The sequence below is a fragment of the Aythya fuligula genome, chromosome 4 (assembly GCF_009819795.1).
Source record: "Aythya fuligula isolate bAytFul2 chromosome 4, bAytFul2.pri, whole genome shotgun sequence".
Taxonomy (NCBI): domain Eukaryota; kingdom Metazoa; phylum Chordata; class Aves; order Anseriformes; family Anatidae; genus Aythya; species Aythya fuligula.
This window is the reverse complement of record NC_045562.1, coordinates 43579205-43602090: the sequence shown is the minus strand read 5'-3', so window position 1 is coordinate 43602090 and position 22886 is coordinate 43579205. Positions and strand designations below refer to the sequence as shown.

General features: G+C 42.4%; 1 protein-coding gene across 1 annotated transcript in view; it reads right to left on the bottom strand.

Annotated features, from left to right (window-relative positions):
- The window catches only part of TRPC3 (transient receptor potential cation channel subfamily C member 3), a 41027-nt gene extending 21510 nt beyond the window's left edge, over positions 1–19517 (bottom strand). Inside the window, exons 1-3 of the mRNA XM_032187201.1 lie at positions 19160–19517; positions 9935–10706; positions 295–480 (exon numbers count right to left, since the gene is read on the bottom strand). Coding sequence (XP_032043092.1) covers positions 295–480; positions 9935–10706; positions 19160–19401 — 1200 coding nt within the window. The 5' untranslated portion in view covers positions 19402–19517. The remainder of the gene's footprint in view (positions 1–294; positions 481–9934; positions 10707–19159) is intronic.
- Between the last annotated feature and the right edge of the window lie 3369 nt (positions 19518–22886).

Sequence of the window (22886 nt, the reverse complement as noted above, 5' to 3'; positions counted from 1 at the left end):
AAAATCTGTCTCTGCATTTGTTTTTTTTTTTTTTTTTTTTTTTAATCACTAGAAGAATCTGATCAACTGTGCATAACCTTGCTAACACAGCTGATTTATATCATTAAAATCTCCTGCCAATTCTCAGCTGTGCAAAATGGATTAAAATTCCTTCACTGTAGCCTCCTTCTGCCTTGTGAAAATCTTGATTACACGCACTATGGCTGCCTCTAATGCAACAGAGCATCAGTTCGTAACACGTGTGGGCCAGTGAGATGACATGGTGTTCCTATTATGTTGTCTAAAAGCACTTACCTTTTTGACTTCATACTTGATGGCCAGTTTCACACGGCTCAGTGACGCTCTGTGTCTCTGCGTTTCAACTGGCTCTGAATTCAAATCCCCATTCAGAATGGCCTCCACTTCTTCCGAGTCTCGGCAAAGATCAAGAACACCAACCACAAAATCCTTGCATTGCATAGACAGCTTGCGATAGTCATTCTGAAACAGAAGGGTTAGAGAAAACAGCCCATGAGGAACAGCCTTGAGTCAAGAGCAAAGAAAAAAAATGCACCTTTGTGCTGCTTCCCTATAAGCAAAATTTGTGGTTACTTTTCAAAAACTGAAGCTAACAGTATAACATGCAAATTCAAGTCTTTATTTGCACTTTTTTTTTTTTTTTTTTATGCTTGTAGGTCTTCCACCACCACTGTGACATTAGGTTTAAGCCCTTATCTGATATCTAGCTCGGCAGAAACTTCAGTCTTCACGCGTATCTGTGACCTCTCAGCCAGATTTCCATGACTTCATGTGATGCAGCATCCGAACTCCTCACAAAAAGCTATAGCTGTAGGAGGAAACTTGACTGTACCTGTTTTACCCTGTTATATCAAAGGTTTTAGAATCCAGCTCAAAGTAGCATAGCCTTCTTTTTTGATTACTCCACAGCTTTTCTTCATTTTTTTTCCCCCCATCAGAATGCTATTCTGAGTCCTCTGTCTCTTTGTTTTTCCTGTGTTCACTGTTCATCAGTGAACTGTTCATTTGCAATCACTACCTTTTTTAAATTACTTTTAGAGACACTGATTTTTCCTTTGTGGCTCCAATTTTTCTGAAAATACTTCATTAACGCTTCTGTCTTCATCATGTGAAAAAAATCTATTTTTCTTCCCCCCAAAACCTAACTTTTCTTCCCTTTGTCTAAGTACGTTGCTTGTGCTGCTAAGTTTTATTAAATTTTTAACTTAGCATTTATAAAACATGATAGAGGAACTAACATGCTCTCACTAGCATCAAATTATTTGGGGAAAAGAAGCTGCATAGGGTAATTGCAGGAATCAGCTAACAAACCCATAAGTCAGATTCAGATACAAATCAAAATGAAACATTACTGGATACAGAAAAATACTACCAGGAATTGTCATATTATGGAAGACTGATGTCCCAGATACAGATTTGGAAACAAGCAGTCCTAATCATAGACCCAAACAGGACCCAGTTATTTTCTTTGGTCATAGATGAGCTTGAACAACTTTGAACCAACACAGCTATTTCAGTTTAATTTTTAGTAATCAAGGAGAATAGCAGAGAAGAACCAATTATAAAAATACCAGGGTTCAGGATTAAATTCAGCAAAAGGATAAGCAAGCATCCAAGATTTAGGACCTCAAAAAGGCAAAGTCTGGTAAGAAATCAAGTCAAGGGAGTTTCACATACTTTTAAGCATGGAGGTCTGAGGGTAGAAAAGGCTTTCAAGTGAAAGATGTGAAAATTATTAGTCATCAAATCCTACATAGCTAAAGGCCTTGCAGAGGAGGGCTCCGCAACTGTTGGCCTCAATAGCAATCATCATAGAAGCCAAGTACTACAAAGATAAACTCTTAAGAGCCAGGCTTGTGAAGGATATTAAGTAAAGCACACACAGGTTCTTTATCATATTAGCAAGACGACAAAGAAAGAAAATGAGTATTTTTGCCAAGACAGAGCAGAGATTAAAGATAACCATAGTAGGTGCAAAAACAGTACCTTGCCTTCAAGTTTACTTAATTCCTGTGTTCTTAGCATTGTTTATATGAAGTTGCTTTCAAAACGTAATTTCTATGCATTAGTGATTGAAAACTTCCCCTTTAATTTCCCATTTCAAACAGGAGTTGCTTCCACATTTTCACTACAGCTAAAAAAGGCATTTACTGAAATAGTTCAGGAAAAAAAAAAGTAAAAATAATCAGATGCAGCATGTTAGCCAAACAGGAATAAGGTTGGTAATCCACTTTCCTTTAGCACTATAAAGTAGCTGTAAAACCACTACTCACAGCACATGAGAAGATGGAGGAAGTTCACTGACTTCAGCAGCAGTACTATATAAAAAGAAACCAAAAAGCTGAAAGAAGCTATGTTCTTTCTCACCTGAATTTGCAGGCACTTGTAAATTTACCAGAGAAAAAGAGCTCTCTGTTTTAGTGTTGTTATTTATCCTATGCTCAAAGGTGACATCTCTTTAAAGTTTAATAAAGTTTAGTTTGGATGGTTTTGTATTATTCAAGTGCTTTATGATGCATCACTAATTTTGTCCTTGGATGAATGAATATGTGCTGTCTATTTGTGGGCTGCATCTTCATCCCATCTTAAAATATTTCTTCCTCATTTCTTTGCTAACTGTGAAGAAACAGGAGAAGTAGTTACTCCTGATACAGGTTCACTGTTTTCTTTACCATTTAATTATCCTCTGTTTCCTTAAAAGAGCACAGAAACATTGTGCAAGAAATTATATTGCCAAGAAGTAACTTTTCAACAAATTCCAATATAAAGTTTTATTTCCCTGCATGTAAGTTGTCACCAAATCTCGTACACGCACAGGTACACAAGTATACCTGGCATCACTTTCATAAAATGTGAACATCAAAGTAAATTTCTGCTACAGTCACACACCCTTTGAGCAACTGCTCAGTGAACAGTTTTCTCAATCAGTACGACCTAAACAGGCAGAATATATTTGTACCGGTAGCTACAAGTGTGAATTATTGCCTGCGAACAGCAAAGCACTGCAAAATCACGCTACTACGGTAAGAAGGGAAATGAATTGTGACGGCAGTAGCATCACATGCAGGCTGCTATCTCAACAGACCACAGGATGTTTCTTTTCACCATTCTCTCTCACAAACAGGGACTCATTTCCACGTGCACATCAGGCCTCCTGACTCATCTTGGCAGAGGGTGCAAAGCTTCTTCCCTCGCAGCTCAGGCTCTGCTATCTGGCACTCCAGAAAATATACCTACCTGCTCCGTGAACAGCCCTGCTGCTTGCTGGAGGCCAGGCTGCTTTGCACAGATTGTTTGCCTACTATACAAGAGTTACCTGCATTTCAACTGGAAAAAATAACAGTGCTAGTGATTCCTGATAGGTGGATAGATCGCTTGCTTGTAAAAGCTATGTTTTTGCTAGGCAAGGTGAGATGTACAATGGATTAAGCCTAATTCTGTGAATTTAATTATTAAATATAGGCTATAATATTTACAGATGCTGTTATGAGAACTGAAAACCAGTCTGTGCATTGTTTGCATCTGACTGAGGCTTTGAACCTTACAGTAGGAATACTTGCCAGCTTTCCCTCTCCAGGTCCTTACTTAGTTATTAGTAAAATCAAGTTTCTCTCAGGATATTTGATTGCTTCATAGAATTAAACAGCCAAATGTTATCCACATTATAATCACAGGACCCAATTCTCAAGCAATCTTCTGCCTCTGGGGTGTTGCATGAATAGCAGAAAGCAGAATCTGTGGCCTCAGTCATCCACACACACCTTTGCTTTCTCCTGAGAAGACAATGAGCATGAACAAAGTCACCAGATCACTCGGCCCTTCCTTGTCCTTAATGATGCCAGCAGAACTCCTTTTCTGAAGCACCCAAGCCCGTGTTTGAAAAGCCCTACTATATGCTGCACAAGTTGGCAGTTCCTTAAAGTGGAGCTACTCTTCGGGGGAATGCCAAACCAGGAGTAATGCACTAACAGAGCTGCTTATACAGCGGGGCTCTTTGCCTGTTTTTCGTGATAATAAGGGGACTCTGCTTCCCTGATCAACAAAATGCTTCTTCAATGAAGTCACAGCCTCCTGACTCAGCTGGTTTTGCTAGCTTTATCATCTTAAATGATCTCTCTCCAAGAAATTAATGGCTATGCGGACATTTTTTTAACATCAAAAATAGCAGCCTGTATTCCACATCTTGCAGATACCGTAGCTGACACTGGTGGATAATGGCCAACTGCTCACGAGTGGAGCTGCAGAGCCGTGCCTCACTGCCAGTTCATCACGTACCACCTGTTGGACCTCAGCCCGTCCACCTCTGCGTACTCTGTTCTCCTTAACAATATTAAAGATCACCTCATGAGTTCCTGCAGAATTTTGTGCAAAGAAATTAACAACATGTGCAAAGAATCAATCAAATGAATACAAACCTTAAGCGGATTTCATCCATAAGATTTTAAACTGTTCTAAAGAAAATGTAACAAGTAACTTCATGTAGTGAAGTACATATCTGTTTCCTATTATCCAAAAGGCACATTGCTGCGAGCAGCACAGTTCACGACTATTTCAAACACAGCATATACAATTATTCACACATGCATGTTTACCATGAAGTATTAAATGGCCCTTTTGAGATCAACTACTTCGCTAGCCAGTTTGCATATATAACTGTAGGAACTGTATATGCAAATCAAGGACATAATTGCACTAATGATTATGGACCTGAGCCCTGTCATTTGAAAGTTGGGCCTAAACATAGCTTAAGCTTGAACAGTCTTTGTTAGTTCAGCTGAGATAACACTATGTAAATTGACTTGGAACAGAGACAAGTGCCGCTTTTAGATGCACGTCCACATCTTCCGCTGGTTTCAGAGGGAGCAGAACTAGGAGCGGGGATTTATCCCATACATAAGATATATAAAGAGCTAGGACCTTTGTGATACTTGCTCTGGTCGGCTGAATTTGGATGTGTCATCAGCGAGCGCAATTCTCACTGACAGAACTGAGCTGGCCTCCGCGGGACTGCATTTCGCTGAGAGCTGCTACACGCACACCATCACGTGGCTTCTCAGTCACCTTGCCCTGTGTCTCTCTGGTCACTCCAAAGAAAAGCTCCATCAGCTGCTCTGACTGCTAGAAATCCTCCCATCACCGTGCAGTAACATTTTTCAAAGGTCTCAAGGAAGAGGGCAAATACCAGTTAACTTCAGGAATCCAGAGCAGTGCAGCGGCCAGGGTCTGCTAAATGTAGAACAAGGAGACAAAAAACTAGAATATTTGTATCACGCAGCATTTTGTGGTGCTGCTGGGATTCAAAAACCTAATTCTCCAACCATTATAATGAACACCTGCTTACAGGAAGACAAGATCTAGCTCCAGACTGAGCCTTTCTAGCCAGTCTCTCAAGTACAAAGCAGTACGCCTTAGAAGTCCCTAACCACTTGTAACAACAGATACCCATAGGATGTCACTCCATAACATTTTCTAACTTAATGGGTTTTGTCCTTTTCAACAAAAGAACAGAATCAAGCCATCAGTTTCAACACACCTTGAAGACTCTTTCTGATCAGGCACGTTGGTTATAAATCACTTACAAACATCAAAAACAACAAGGAAGCCTGGAGTGATGCACAATTCTGGTCCCGAATCTTAGACACAGAACTTCATCAGCATTGCTGCTTTCTAATTACCTCTACTACACGTAAAACATTCCTGAAAACATGACAGGAGAGAATTTAATCAGCTCCTTTTATAGACTGATGTTTAGTGCGAAAGCAATAGGTACAGCGGAGTGAAGGGATTTTGCTATAGGATTTGGTAGCTGTCTTGACTTGGACAAAAACTGGAATTTTTGAAATCCTGCTGAAATGATGACTGAGATCAGCAAGGAAGAGAAACGCTGCAGTTCTGGCTCTGGCCAGAGGTATGATATGCTGTTACAGCAGTCACTAAAACACCACCTTGCTGCTTTGACTGCCAGGCACTGATAATCTCTGCTGCTCCCCCAGCTAGTTTCCAGACCTAAAGAGGAGTCACCAGCATGTTCAGACACACTATCCTGATTTTACCAGGACTAGAAAGCCCAAGAATAAACCTCAGGGGAGGATGACAGATATATATTTTTTTTTATTTAGAGAATTAAAAAGAAAAAAGTAGAAAATCAGAACAGCACTTACAAGGGAGATAAGAAAATCTGAGAAGGTAACTAAATAGCAGAAAAAAAGATAAGTGGAAGCCAAGAACAAAAGAAGTAATAGGATCAAGAAGAAACTCTACAATAAAATATATGAAGAGTAGCAAAAGAAGCAACTAGAGCTTAGATTAAGGATTTCACAAAGAAGTACAAAGTAAGGAAGCTTGAGGACAGAAAAAAAAAAAAAAAAAAAAAAGAGTAAAGTGGTCTTCAGGGCTCCCATTTCCCCATCTACTTTTTTTTTTTTTTTTTTTTTTATTTTTTTTATTACTCCTTTTCAGTACTTTTTAGCTACATGGCTTACATCTTCCAAGAAAAATGTGGGTTCATGTGTTTCTTTGAATCCTTTCTCACGAGGTAAACCTGGTATCGGCATAGTTAAGTTTTTTAATTGCACTGGAGAACTGACTGTCCTGAGTGAATGTCTTAAGCTACTTTCCCACATCTTCAATGCACTTGTGCAAATGCTGGTTTGCACGTGAACATCAGCATTTGCACTAACAAATGCTAAGTGGTAGGAGCAGACCGGACTTTGCATATGCAGATGTAAAGTTCAGTTCAATAAGCATATACTGGGAAGCTTTGTCCTCAGGCGTTTTTAAGCAGCTTCACCTTATATTCTTCCTCTGTGGGAAAGCCACCTAGATAGAAATTTGCTGCGTGACTGCTCCATGCCCAAGAAGTGCAGTGCTGCTGGAAGCATGCAGAGGTGATGTGATGGGCCATGGATTGTAGGAATAAATAATGAATGTCATTAGAAATCCCTTTAAGTAGATCCATCCACCCATTTTCTGTGGGAAAGTGATTTTGTCCATTTTTCTCTCCCCTGAAACAATTACGCTTGGCGTTGTGCAATGCTTAGAATTTGACTGGAATAATTAAGCATTTCCCATGACGATACTAAAGGAGAAGGCACCAACAGTCCATCCGTCATTCTCACTTACAGGGTGTGCAAGTGTCAGACTAGAAACCTTCTCCCTCGGGACGTGACAATGCACACAGTTATTAGCAAAACACGTTCGGATGATGTACCTACAGAAAGAAAGCACCGAACATACAGCTACAAATTGGAATTGCATCAAATGTGGCAAGCTCTCACAATCGACTTCTGTCAGACACAGAAACACCACTTGATTTCTCCTAAATTTACCTCTGCAGCTGTCAGCACAGCGCCTTGTATAACATTCATGCTGCCACCAGCCCTGTAATACCTGTCCACAGCCCCAGAGGAAGACGCAGCCTTCTCGTCAGTTGTGTGATTTCAGCCCTTCCCAGACTGAGTCATGCTAAAAAAATTCCTTGCTCATTTTACCTCCTCCTCACTTTTCCATTCCCCCTTCCTCCAAAGAAGGGCAGTTAACAACTGATGCCAGAGACAAACAAGCACCCCTTCCACCTGGAGTGAGGGAACAGACGAATGCCCTGACACTCATAAGAAACGGGGAAAAGTGATCAATGCAAGGCCAACAAGGAAACCAGTGCTTCCACTGGAATGCTGTCATTTTGGTAAGAAGCTAGACTACCCAGACTAACAAGGAGCCAGGAAGTTTCTACAATAGGGACTGAAACAGAATTATACCGTACACCTGGGAAGGTTGGCTAATCTGCAAGTGGTATTCACAAATGGAGAAATCTGTGTGAGTAGTAAATTTCATGTGTTCTAGGCATCCCCAAAATATCAAGAGGCTAAACAGTTCAAGAAAACAAAAACAAACAAACAAAAAACAGAATATTTTTATTCTGTGATAAGTTAGTCTTTAAAAAATTAAAGCAACTTAAGTTCTATTTTGAAAAAAGTCCAGCTGAAACATGCTGCTTTTTCTCCTTCAAAATTTCACTCTACTTCTTAGACTAAACTCATGTCAATGGTATCAGTGCCAAGGGCACGCGAGTTTCTTGTGACCGTAATTTTATTGAAATTTTTCTGTTCAGTTCTTGTCATCTACATCCTCCCCAAAAAGAAAAACAAAACAAAACACTACCATAAGGCTTGCCTTACTTTAGCATTTGGTGAAAGAGGTTGTATTATGGGGGCCTACAAAGTTATGTGATGCTTCAGTTGAGGGCCTGAGCCCACCAGCATTTCTGAACAGCTACGCTCACACCTTACATGCAGTAGCACAAAGTAGATAGTAGAGACACTGAGGTGTCAACCCAGACAAGTTCTTCCTAAAAAACTGGGAGGAAAAAAAAAAGTTGCATCCTCAACTGCTGAAGCGTTACTCAGAAGCCCCATAAGTTTCCATCTTCGGCACATGATTCTGGAGACCCTGTGGCTCTTCAGTTGTTGGCCTAGCTGAGAAGAAATTAATGATAAAGCAGACTGAGTTGTACACACCAGAGATTTAACCTTCTATAATGGTGTCTAAGTGAGGCATGTAACTGTAATCCATTGTGTGAAGCACACAAGCCAACAGGCACCACATATATAAAAATCCCCAACTCTTCAATTTTACGTTCACAAAGAGCTTTCCCAGTTCAGTACTTTCTCAGCAGAGGATAAGAAAAAACTGACATTTTTGCTATACTCCTGAATAAATACATTCCAGTAAATACTCAATCCATTTTCCAAATTACACAACAGACAGCATGGTATCCAGAGGTTCCTTCAGCAAAGGAAGAAGAGAAAAGGTTTAAGCTGACTTTTATACTTTATTAGTGAGTGGGAATATTTGAATCTTCCTCAACACAGGAGCTTCCTTTCTCCTCTTAGCTCTGTCTGGAGCTTTTCTTTTTCAGTCATCTAAATCTGATGCTTTCTCCCGTGACCAAGTTGACTTTTTTCCATTTCTGCCTATTTTCCTCTAGGCTGTTCCATGCTACTTCTGAGTACTCCAGCATTAGCAATGCTTGCTGTTGTTTGAAAAGATTAATGCATCTCTTGCCTCTCTCAGATCAGTTATGAAGATATTATTTAAACAAGTGGCACCCAACGCTGACCCTGAAGAACCCCATTAAAATTTTTGCTCCAGCTAGATACAGCGCTATTAATATCACTACTCACTGAGAGCAATCTGTCATTCCCCAAGCTAGGCTTATCTTATTACACGCAGCCTGCTGCTGCTACGAGGGCTAAGGTTCAGATGTTTGGGGTATTTCCTTTGTTTGTTGGTGGGTTTGTTTTATTTTTACAACATGGGGAAAGCTGTACTTTTCAAGGTACTAAACAGAAGTGCAAATCAAAAAGAAGTCTAGATGCTGACTTACTAAATCAGATGTAGCTCTTGTTACTGCTTTAGAGCTACATCTTTAATCAGCTTAACAACCAGTTGTGAACAAGTGACATTTCTAAAAGATTGATTAAAAAATCCTTCCTGTGTTCTTAACAATTTGGAGACCTCATTCAAATATTAGTATAAATAGCAAAATGGGAAGGTCAGTGCTGCAGTAGGCTTCAGAAAAGCACGTTTCTGCTCCCTGCATTATGCTATTCAGCATCTGTAACGAAAAACAATATTTGTCTGCTACAGCAAAGTTGGTTTTCATCTTATGCAAGTTTATCAGAATACACCATGCCTTTCTCCATGCACAGCGGGCACAAAAGCACTTTTATTTATTAGAAATTATTTTGGAAGGCTTATGTATTGAGAATTCAAAATCAAGAGCGAGAAAGAATATAAAAGCATTTGCAATTGAAAAAGTTCAGGCAGGAAATAATTTCAAGCACCTAAGGACATTATAAAGTAGCATCGGCTTGAAAAAAATAACAAAGAGAGAGAAGTACAAAGCCAGCATTACCTTGAACTCTTTTTCAATGTTGGCCAACTTGGCAAGCTCATTGCTGAGTTCCAGAGCTGTGAGTACAGGATCTTCACTGGAGAGGGACAGGTAAGCCGGACTGGCCAGTCCTTTGTAGGCATTTATTCTTGACCTAGAGTGACTGAAAGAATCATGCTTCTGCTTCTCTGTGCAGTCATTACATTTGCAGAAATAATCATGAGGTCTTTCTATCCTTGCTCCTTTCATCAACAGCATGTGCACAACTTCGTATTTTTGGCAGTGGGCAGCTAAAATGATGGGAGTGATGTCTGGAGAAAAGCGGGTGCCGTCTTCATCATAGGAATAAAAATCATCGTCCTGGAGCTCCTGCTCGCAAGGGCTCAGAGTCAGTCGCTTATTTACTGAAAAGCCAGGGTGATTCAAAATTGCTTCCACTATCCTAATGTAGCCCTTGCTGATTGCGAGCAGCAGGGCATCTCCAATCCGTGCCAAGTTCTCTTTTTTTAACAGAAGTTCTGTCACTTCCAAATGTTCATTCCCTACAGCAAGCTGCAAGGCGTTTTGGCCCATGTAGTCAACACAGTTGACATTCAGTGTTTTTGACTCCTCTAGCATTTTGCGCACCACAGGTATGTTCCCATACTCCGCTGCGTCCAGAAAGCGCTCTTCCTCAGCCGTTAGACTCGTGCCTCTGTTGTTGAACATGAACGCCGGGCCTCTGATGGCCTGCCGCCTCCCCTTCTCCCTCATCATCGTCATACGCCTCAGAGACGGACTTTCTTCAATGTACCTAATGAGGGGGAGAAATGAAAATGTCACAGCATTTCAGTGTTGGCTATTTGCAGCTTCCACCTCTCCGGAGGCTACAAAAATGGCTACGTAGCTCATTTTGTTGTGGGTTGTTTGCCCACCTATTAACCAGAAGCATTCTTTCAGGGATCTTTCTGCCTGCAGGTATTTTGTATGCAATCTAAGGGCACTCGCAGGTTCAATTCCACAGGCCATTTCTGTTCTGTTAGTATGGTCAATTTTTTTTTTCTTCAATATCAGATGTCACTTCTCTTCAGAAATCAAAATGTGAACACATCTGCTATACCAAGCTGCACTTTCAACAGCAATTAATACCCTCCACCACAGGGATTCAAGCTGATGGTTCAAGGTAGGCAATATTTACACTCACCATGCTGTATTTGCCTAAGCTAGAGGTGAAGACAAGTTTTCTTCCCGCTGTTTTGCTGAGCAACATGCAGCGAAGCCTGATCTCATGCCTTTTAGTGTTTACTACTAGAAACGTTAAACCAATCTGGAAGGATCTACTCACAGATGACTGTGGTCCAGTTAGAAGTCTTGGAAGAACCGAAGTTCACACATGTTGAGCAGACTTTCTAGATACTGGTAACTAAACTGCTTGCAGATTCCAGACCCTGGGTGCTGTCCTATCTAGATGGGATCAGCTCTCACTCCAACTGGAGTTCTGCAATACTGCACACCATGTGGGCCTACCTCTATTACAGCATCTACTTACCAAGGAGCTGAATGGAAGAAGCTGCCTAATGTCACCATAGGAACATATATATGAAAAACAAAACGACAACAACAAAAAAGCATTCTTGTAATATAAGCCCCTATAGCTCCCCCAAAAAATAGGAAAGTGAGTTACTGAATGAAAACTGGGATGGCAGGTTAAAGTGGGAAGAAGAAATCGAGGTGTAGTAATGAGAGATTGTTTAGGAAAGGGATCTGAGAACCAACTGGGAAAGATGAAGAAACAAAGAAACTAGATGTATGAGGCAATTAAAAAAAAAAAAAAAAAGTAAAGAAAACACGGGCTAATAGCAACAGGGACAAATGTGAACAGACTGAGAAAATAACCACATCAGATGATAAGCTGGAACTAGCTAGGGAAGAAAACTACAGAGGAAAAGAGAGCTTCAGAGAAGTGAGTCTAGGAGCAGGCATGAAAACTAGGCTAAGAGACTGAGGAGCAAACATCACCTAGCTGGAGAAAACAACAAGAAGCAATTGTCTGGAGAGGTCTGAAACAACAGAATAGATGGGATCAGGCTGAAGAGGTCACAGCTGCAGGGAGAAACAAAAGCGTTTTTGCCTGCCAGAGCACAGGTCAAAGACCTGAAAAGGTCCTTTAGGATACCATAACCTTCCCTCGCTACTGCCTGCAGATAAACGTGAAGCCTACCAGCAGTCCCCCTGTCCTTTCCAGGCCAGCTCAGCATTTGGGAAGACAGCCTTCAGCTGCCTGCAGTTAATCCACTAACTGCAGGGACAGAGATCACCTGAGCTGATTTGATGGGCAGAGAGGCATCATCACAGCTGATAAAAATATGATTTAATGGAGGGTGTGCTTAGGATACATATAACACAAATATATATATATATATATATATATATATATATATATATAAACTACATAGTCTGAGACAAACAGGCCTTATAAATCTCCAGTTTGGGCCTTGAGTCCTCTATGCCTCTGTTCCTCATCTATAAGAACAATTGCCTCCCGTTTTACAGGAGCACTGTGAAAATTAATTTATACACCTCACTGAAAAAAAATCAGATATGAGAATAAACAGCCATGCAGAAAAACAGCAGAGGAAATTAATCCTTCTGCCCTCATTGCAAAAGCCAAGTAAGGTGCATTGGAAAATGGGGGTCCAAATAAACACAGGGCAAAACAGAATAATAAACAGTGCTTTTTAAGCAAACCCTGTAAGTCTGCAAAAAGACCGAACCAAGAGAAATAATGGCACTCAGACCTTGGGCTCACACAGGCCACGCATTTAACAGAACCTAGTGGAAGGTGCAGGACAGCTTTAGAAGTTAGATGTCCTGAGTGCCATGTGTTGAAAACCACCACTTCAGCAATGTTCTCTCAAATGCAACATGCACATGCATGTTTTTATTTTATTTTTTTGACATACCTGGATTTCCCCCTACACTGCAATGTCAGCCCTCCTGGTTTTCATTGGGCTGACCTAATTCCATTCAGATTGTAAGAATATGCCTGGCCTTTCAGCTGTCTACATCAGGTATAAAGAATTTAGCAAAATATTACATTTCCATCACTTTATCAAAGCTCCATGCCCCACAAAAGGTAGCCCCCACACAATACTGGGGTTAGCACAAATGGTGAGTTCCATTTCAGAGCAAGAGAGGAGAAGAGAGGAGATCCATTACCAAGGGCAGCGCTCCCCTGGGACGTAGCACTGGATCTACATTTTCTATTTCCACGTGTGGTTGGTGTTTCCAGACTGCCAGAAATGACCTGGGTGGCACTGTAGGTACCATTTAGCATTACTCACACTACTTCTTGAAATATGTGCCGAAACTCCTTTGCCACATATGACAGGTATTTTTTTTTCTCCTCATTCTTGTACCACCTTCCTTAAATCTATGAAAATTTAGTTTGCATAACAGGATTTATGACTGTGTCAAACATGGAATTGGTTTAATATGTAAAGCTCAGGTATATTTCACATTTGGGAATATTCGGATATGGTGCCTTGAGCCCAGAGTGCTTATAGTGAACAGCCACAGTATGCTACTGCCTTATTCCCCCACAAAACCAAGAAGTGTAACAATAAAGTCTTTTCATAGTTACCTTTCAAACAAGATAACAAGACTTATTGCCTGCTATACTAGTAGGTTTCCATTCTTCCACCTCCTAAAACATATAGCTACAAAAATGTATTTGTTTACTATAATATTACATAGAAAAAGTAAGTGAGTGTACAAAAACAAGAAATAAACTCGGAACTGACAGACTCATGCTCATTTCTTGATTTAAGACTCTGAACAGTCACCCTGAATCTCATTTATCTTTTTATGGAATACAGAACAATACATTTTCCCCTATATATTCAGTATAATTTAAAATATGCCACTTTTATTTTCAGTTATATCTATCTTTCTTTCAAAATCCATTGTCTGACTGAGGTGACTCATCTGACATCTGTATAAACAGATACATGGTTCCAAAGGTGTTGCACTGGAAGATCTTCTTAATGAGGAAGATTTCCTTAGCTATAAATCTTGTTACAGAAATGATGTATTTGAAGTTACTGCAATATCTTATCAAAATAAAGATGAAAGTTGCTTGGTGTTTTCACGACTAAAATATCATCAAGGTCTTCTGAAAAAAATGAAGAGAGAACAAAAAATTGCGTACAGCTCCACATAGAGCCAGCAAACTGTCAGGGTCATCCATACCTCCCTTCTGTCTCCTCCTCCTCTTCCTTCAGCAAATTCAAAGACCTTGGAGGCAGCGCAGCTCTGGCCAGAGCACTGCATGCAGCAATTATCAGGTACAGGGCTGCCTATTCCATTTTCTGCTCTCCTGTTCTTACAAATAGGATTTTTTAAGCTATCGCAAAAGATCAGGAAAAGTGGCTTATTTAAGAAAAAAATATGTAACTGTTTTAATAAATAAAAAAAAAAAGTATACTGAATTTGTCAACTTCAGTAATCAAAACAAAATGTCAAGTCATATCTCTAAACATCATTAGAGTGGCTTAAAACTGAGATTAAAATAGATGTAAATTTGTATTAATTGTGTTCTATTTTCTAGAGCTTTTAAAGTTCATTTTCTCAACCCTGACTCTGTAAGGAGGTGACAACTCATATCAAAAGAAAGAAGAGATGGAGAACATGATATTCTTCCTGCCTGATGCCAGTAGTTGAAAACAAACAAACAACAAAAAAAAAAAACCAACAACAAAAATAAGAATCTGTGGCAAACAAGAACAGAACACCAAGCAAGAGAAGTGTCCAATTATTGTACCTTAATCCTTCACCAGAGGTGCACCGCAGCATTACGTGAATTCCAGTCCTAGCACCCAGGCTGTGTAATTATGCTACATACTATGGAGCACAAAGGTTAAAAAAAAAAAAAAAAAAAAAAAAAAAAAGCAGAGTTCAGCCTCCATTTGCTGACACGAAGCAGCAGCTGAACCCCCCCATTTTTTCTCCACCCGTGTTTTTCACATTTCACTGCAAGAAAAGGGGTCTATAAAGCCTCAAGCCTTTGTCTGCTGCTCAGCACAAATAAGAAGGATGGAATTGGAAAAAAGCAGTGATGTTAACTGAAGCACGCCAGTTTCACCCCCATCAGGGCACGCTTCCCTTGGCCCTAAGCATGCACCAGCTCTGCTGCTGTTCTGAGGAGCCAAATGGCTTCACTGGCAAGAAGGAAGAACTCCAGTAACTGTACTGAAAACTTCACAATCTTTCAGTTATCAGAATAAAACAAGGATGTTCTTGCAGGTTTTATTTCTTTAACTATTCTGTATCTAATACATTTAAGTTTACCTTAAAGGTTTTGTCTAAAAAGCCTGACCTTTATATGTGCAATAAAAAAAATAAATTTCTTTTCCCCACTAAGCAAGCAATCAAGCAAGAGACCTCTCTGTCTCTTGTGCCTTGCATGCATCACATTCACTACGACTTCATACCGCATTGTAGTGTTGCCTGATACTGGACAGTACTCCTGAAATTGGTTATTTTTTCCTCTGGATATAGTTATTTCTGAAATACAGTAGTGGAAACCTGAGTAGCACACTAAGGACTCAGGAAGCATTATGATTCCTCTGCTTCTACCAAGGATTATTTCAGTCACTGATTTCTACTCTGTTCATCTTACCCATCTCCTTTCACTTCCAAGCTTTCAGAACTGTAGCAGGATAGAAATATGGGACAGATGATATTCACCTGTGTTCTGCTGTTTATGTTATGAACAGCAATTGAGAAGACCTATAATCACATTTCCAAGTCTACTTTTTAATGCTGCAAACTGTATAAGCCATTTTTTATTATTTTTTTTTTTTTTTTAGAGAAAGAAGTTTCATTCTGGGCCTTCCCAAACCTAAAGAGCAAGTTTACAACATTTACGCAGAAGAACAAGCTGTTATTCTACCTGAATTGTTAAATGCAATAAAAGGTGGCACCAGTGACTTAGAAGCATTTTACCCCACTGCTAACCTGCGGTACAACACGAGCAGTCTTGGTTCTGTTCTAGCCCTGAAAAGGAAGCACAGGCCAGCGGTTACAGGCAGCTCAGACGAGCACATCACTCAGACAGCAACACACGCACGCGTTCAGAAGCAATACACTGTCACCTGCCACACAGCAGACACAGACTGTGCCTCTCGTTCTGCCACAAGTAACCTCTGAGATCGCAGCTTTAAGACTGAAGATGGGTAACTGCCTTACTCCCAGAACTAAGTGTTCAGACATGCACATATGCACGAGCAATGTTTTTGCTCGTTACTCCTGAGATCTTTTAAATTACAAGATCTCAAACATGTGCTTGGCTACCCCCACAAAGAGGCTGTGCTGCTCCACATGCAGTGCCTCAGGCTGCATTAGATGGGCAATCCCTCCAGACCACTGCCTCACTCAAACGAGGCCTTGGCCATCCCTCCAAACCCTGCCACAGTCACGTGCCAAAAGAGGCTGTTGTTGTTTTTTTTTTTTTTTTTCCACCAGTAAAAATGGTGCCACATTCCTACATCTTTGCATACCACACTCTGAAGAAGCTTGCATGTGTTTCACACAATTTGGGAATCTCCGCACCAAACGTGCAATGTATTAAATGACAGCTTTTTTCTCCCTTCTGGGCAGCCCAGGCAGTAGTCTGCAAGAGACAGGGTAATTCAGCTGAAGAACAGAACATAAATCAGGCCAGCTGCAAAATCTGACCCCAGTCTATGTGCTCCCACTGCTCCGAAATGACATAATCCATCATCCAAAACGCCCTCATGTCAGCTTGCAGAGGTTGTGGCTCAGCACTGGAAAGAGCTACAGTCAAAAACGGAACAAAGCCCTATGAGATATCAGGAGGAGGTATACCCAACACTTAATTTGTTCCTTCCCCCTGCTCCCCAAACTATGTGGAGTTTTTTCCTACCATTGCTCACCACTAATTACTCAAAAAAAAAAACAAAACAAAAAAAAAAAAAAAAAAAAAAAAAAAAAAAACTTGTCTGAACTCCTGTGGAAATAGAAGTTCTGCATTTTGGTGAGAGGAGTGCATCTGTGTGCATATCAAAAAAGGCAAAGAAGCCTCGGCAGGAAAGAACCAAGCAAACAGGGCTGCGGCAGCACACAATTTTAAAGCCACTTTTACGCTGTCCTTCATTTGTGTTCCCTCATTCTGCTCAGGAAAACTTCGCTATGGTTTTGAGAGAGTCTCAGGAAGTCAGGCGTGAGATGCCCACTACACTTCATTTGCAATTTTTGTCCACGTTTTTCTCTCTGGGACATATCGTACCACGTGTAACAGAAGCATTACATCCAGTCTGCAGTCTTGGTGGAAATCCAAGGTTAATTACTTTTTCCAGCAATATTTGGCACAGGAGGGAGCCAATGTACATTGACAGGTACCTTGCACAAGTTACAAGCTTTCAGAGTGAAGACATTTCAAACATCATCTAAGTGTACCTCCCCGTGCAAACTGCTTCATATCTTCTTGCCTCCTTCCCCTTGTCAGTTCTGAATATTTAGATCACAAATTCTTCCAGTCTAGGACTCTCTTACTCTGCACACACCAAAGCCTTACACGCATCAATCTGAGCACATCACAAGCGAACTGGTGCTCATTCATCCTATTTACAGACATTTTTAGGCTTTAGCAGCAAAGGCAAAACGTTACTGTGGAAGAAAAAGCCCAGTGCTATACCATGGATGACCCTGGGGATGTGATAAGCTCTGGGTCTCTCATAAATGCCCTGCCAGTTCCACTGCATGGCTCAGCCGCAGCCGTTTCATCAACCAGAAGACAGCAGCTTGCTGCCACTGCTGCGACAACCCCCAGGACAGGCTCAAAAGGGTTATGCACTGGTAAGAAACTCCACCAGACACAGCTCACTACAGGCTGAGGACGCACAGCTGTATACGTCTGAACTCCAGGTTCAGTCCTTGTTGGCATCAATTTGTCAAGGAAAAGAACACACCAACAGTTCTGGCGATGCTAACTAAAAAGAGATCCAGAAAGTTAAGACTGAAGGCTAACAATTCGTCTGCCCAGCTCCAGCTGTACAAAAATCGAGTGTCCAAGCCTGAACTAATCTTCTAGGCTCCTATTATGGTGAATGGGAAGAGACAGGCACCTCGAGAAAGAAGAAAAATGGCTCAGCTGGCGTGCCCACTGCCATTTCCTCTCATCCCTTCGACTACAGAGGGAGCTTAGACAAACAACTTGAGCACAACTAACTTCCAGGCAACTATACGCAGGTGAAAGATTCCTTCGCGTGAGGTCTAGATTGCTGGGGACAAGGCATTTGTGCAGAATTTCTGCACCGGCATGGCAGAAACCACTTTAATTGCGATTAGCACACTCTCAACCCTACTCTAATTATTCCTGTACTTCACAGTCATCTCTAGGGTGATTTTATTTAAGGCTCTTTCTATACATGCTGACTACGTTATCTTAAAACTCAAGCCAAAGCATTTGTTATTTATTAATCAAGATATTTAATTAAGAATCAAATGCTGTCCTGCAAGTGTAAAATACCCAAAACCTCAGAGGGGAGCCTAACCAAACTGCAGCGCGTCACAAAACGAGTGAACCCATAGGCAGGCAACATTCAGTAAATCAGAGAAAAAGAAGTTAACTTTCCTATTAGTAAAACTGAATTCACTCCTTTCGCAGCAAGTCCTAGTGGTGGGTGCTGTTCATATATATGGTTGCGTCTTTAATACCAAGGAGCTCAAACTCTTTAAGACATCAAACGTAGATGGAGAAAACATATCTCAAAAACAGGTTTTCCAGCACAGGCGTCCTAGATTTTTGTGAGGAGTCAGGTGTTCATCTTTATCCGAGTTATTTTAAAAGACACAAGAGCAATGTGACAGCACTGGGAGGGGAGCGAGGCCGTGTAGACCTTTGCCAAGACAAAAATTTGGCTTTCCCAGCACAGGAGGAGCTGCGTAACACACCCACCGCACGGACACGAGGCAAACCGAGCGTGCTCACAGCCCCCTTTCCCCACACGGCTCCCGAGCAGCCAGACAAACCCGAGGAAGCGCCTGGCTGCGGCTTTAACCCGGGCCCCTCGCCTCAGGACGAGAGGGGCCGGGGGAGCGCGCTGTGAGGGGCGGGGCGCGAAATGGCCGCCAGGGGGCGCGGCGGGTGCCGGTGCCGGTGCCGGGCTCGGCGGGGCTGAGCGGGGCTGCCCCGGGGCATCGTGCTGCCGGCACCCCGCTCAGCCGCCCCCCGGCCCCACTTACATGGTGCTGGCGAAGGGCGGCGGCGGGTAGTAGCCGAAGGGCTCCCGGAGGGTTTTGACGGCGCGCTGAGGTGGCGGAGGGGGCTCCAGCCCGCCGTTGACGCCTCTCCAGCCGCGGCGCCGGCGCTGCTGCTCCTCTTCCTCTGCCCCTTCCTCCTCCTCCTCCTCCTCGTCCTGCTGCTGGTGCTGCGGGGGGAAGGTCACTCTCCCCTGCTCCTTGCTCTTCCGGCTCTTGCTGGACATGGTCGGTGGCCCCTGCTGCTGCTGCTGCTGCTGCCGCTCGCCGTGCAGCGCCGGGGAAGGCGGCAGGAGGAGGAGGCGGAGGCAGAAAGCCCTGCCCGGCGCCGGGCACAGCACCTGCAGGGGCACAGACCCTGCCCGCAAGCCCCCCGCCGCCCCTCTGCCCTCTCCTCCGTGCCGGCGAGCGGGGAGGCGAGCGACAGACGGGGCTCCCGGCGGCGGCGGCGGCTCTGCCCCTCTCCTCCCCCTGGCATCCTCCCTCGCTAGGGCACCATCGCTACTGAGGCGGCGGCACCGGCAACCGGCCGAGGAGGGGCCGGGGCCGCCTCCGCCACCTGCGGCCACCACCAGCAACGCCCCCGCCCAGCGGCCGCCCCGGGGCGGGGCGGCAGCCGCCCGGTGTCGAGCGGCTCCCCTGGCTTTAAGAGGCTGGGTGCGAGCCTCTGGGGAGCCCTGGAAGGCGGCCACAGCCTGGGGGGGACCCCCGGGGCCCCTCAGCCAGGGGCGAGCGGGAACACCGTGAGGCGCCCTGAGGTGGCGGCAGCTGCGGTGCTCCGCGCCTCAGGGGCCCGCGCCCCACAGCGGTGCCCAGCCCCTAAAAAGTCCCCCCAAAACTAACTCGCTCCTCTCAGAAACAGTCTTGCCCCGCGCGGGGGGTAGTGGAAGGAAGATTTTCTAGTGAAAATAGCGGATTTCTGACGGGCTTGGCGCTGGTGAGAGTCCAGCTTTCCAAAAGTAGTCCGAGTGACCGATCTGAGGCTACGTGGTGTAAAGCTGGCAGCGGTGCGAGGTGTGAGGACGCCTGTTGCATGCGATCAGCGCTAATTGTGCTCCACAGACACCCGTCGTGAGGGTTCCTGCTGTACAGAGACATTACATGTGCAGAGATGTTACATCTCTGCAAGATTTTCAGTGCATTATGCGGTAGGGAAAATACCACAAAACTGCAACCCCATTAAATTCAAGGCAGGCTGTGGGTATTTTCATACACAGATTATGCAGAAGAGTAGGTACACAGAAACTACATGTGTTGATTTACATATACAATTCAGCCATTGCTTTACCTGCATACTGCTGAGGTGACATTTTTCTCTCGCTTTAAACTTTCTCAAAGCACTCTGTGGCCGTCAGCGTGAATTTGCATGAACCTGTATTCAGAAACTCAGATCCCGGTGAAATTGAAATTCATGCAGGTTTTCCAATTGCTTCAGAGAAAGTGGACTTTAAATCCAAATGCAACTGCGTAGATGGATTTCTCACTGCTGAGCCGCACTAAATAGGCACAGTACAAAATGCTCACTACCTCATGCTGTATGCTTTTCAGGATCAGCCAAGCTTTTGCCTTTATTGTTTTCCACACATAGAAAATTTGTACTGATGAAGCAAAGGAAAAAACAACCATGACTTTCACTAAGATGATTTAGTCTGCTACAACTTTGAGGAAAGAACTGCTTTGGATTTTTTTGTAAGTGTAATTAGTTTGCATTTTAAACTATTTATGGAGGTGGGTTTTTATGTCTTTTGTCTCATGAAAAGCCCATTTAGCTTCACTGGAATGACATGCATGGTATGTATGGAAAGAGGAAATTTTGCTTTCTGTGGAACTGATGTATTATATGGCTACTGTAACTTTGAACTACTTGGGGTTATTCCTCTAGGACAGTCTAGGTGTCTAGGCTAGTTATACACCACAAATAAGTCTTACATATTATAGAACATAGGCATGCAACAATCTGTTTGTTTGCATCAAGCTTTGTGTTCTGGCAGGGGCTCTTTGGCTTACAACAAGGATAGTGCCCATATTGTATTCTGTTTTCTTCTGTTTTCACAGTGGGCTACACAAATGTGCTTTCTATTGCCTCTACAGTTTCTCCTGAGAACAAAATATAGAAGTAGAGCTGAAAGTAGACGAAAAATGCTCTTGCTTCCCAAACATATACTCAAAGTGAGGTTCCCACATATCACAGTTTATTTTCTTTTCTTTTCAGAAACAGATAAAAGGGTTATTTAATGTTGGTTCTTTGCTGTAAGAAAGTCACACTGCTGCTTTGTCTGTTGTGCTTCATATCACTAATTTGTATTAGGTGTTCCACAGACTGTATTTTTCATGATATGAGTATTGTCTAAAGAGAAATTGGTTTGCTGTTTCTACAGTGAAGGTTAATGACTACTATCTATTCAATTATCCAAGCCACTAAGATACTGCACTTGGAAGCGATCCTTGCAGCAGCCTTCTTGATGCATCCCTCCTTTTTGAGGGGTAAATTGCTGCTAACTCTCCAAGCAATTACAATGCTACGTATTACAGTATATAATTCATCCCACAGAACTTTCCCCTGAACTGTTTCCAAAGTCTGGTAACTTTTTTACAGCGTAATACCCTAGCAACATGGACTTCTGACAAATCTGCTCCACCTCACCACCATCACTGTGTTCTCCTCAATGCCCATGTTAGAGGGGAAGTGCCAGTCCAGTTTTTCATAGAGGGGAACATTTTGTCTTGATATTGAAGGAGAAGGATAATACAAGAAAAAATGACCAAATCATCTTTCTCATGATACTGTTCCAAAGCTGCCCAGCCAAAATGCAGTGCTCCTAATGTGCATTTAGATTAAGTGCTCTTCTTCATCCTGCCCTTCCTGCTTTGCTTGCTTTCTGGTCAATTTTGGCCAGAACTTGCTTGCATGTGAACTCTCCTGCCCAATAACGGTGGAGAATTTTTTCTCTTTGTTTATTTGAAGGAAATCCTACCCAAAAAACTAATCAGGATGGGAAGAAGAGAATGCATTATATATCTCAAATGCACTTTGTATGGTTATAGTCTTAGAATTATTTTGTATTCCCAACTGAAATGTGTAGGAAAACAACCTCAGTCATATTAAAATTATATACAGAAAAATTACCCCAGTTTGAAGGATCAGGCTGCTACTAGAACACAGTATCAGGACAGGGATATAAGAATCTTTGATTAGACTTCAGCCATTGCTGCCTTTACCTGATGGTAAGAATTTAAGAATCATTGCTGTGTCAAAGTGCCAGATTCAGACAAAGAAGATGCATTAAGCTACATTTCTGAAACACCAGAACAAGCAAGGAACCTGTCTAGTGAAACTGCACCTTCAAAATTCAGGGCATGGCCAAATGTTCTTGAAGAAGGACTTTTGATCATGAGCCATTTACACATTTTTGAAAATGTTAATAATGTTAGCAGTCCTGATGTTCCAAAATCATTATTCTTCCCCCAAATATTTGATGTTATCAAAGTATCAGATGTCAGTGCAACCAAGCTATGAAACGTGAGTGAAATACCAGGCTGACCAACACAGGAAGGCTTGTGCCGTCTGTTGCTCATCTGGTTAAAGACTGTACAGTCAATGCCAGCCTTGTGCAGTTTGTGAACACTGACTTGAATTTACAGGGTTTTGAAGTGATGTCATTTTAATTTAGAAAAACGTTTCCTGGAAGTTGCTTAGACAGAGTGAAGAAAA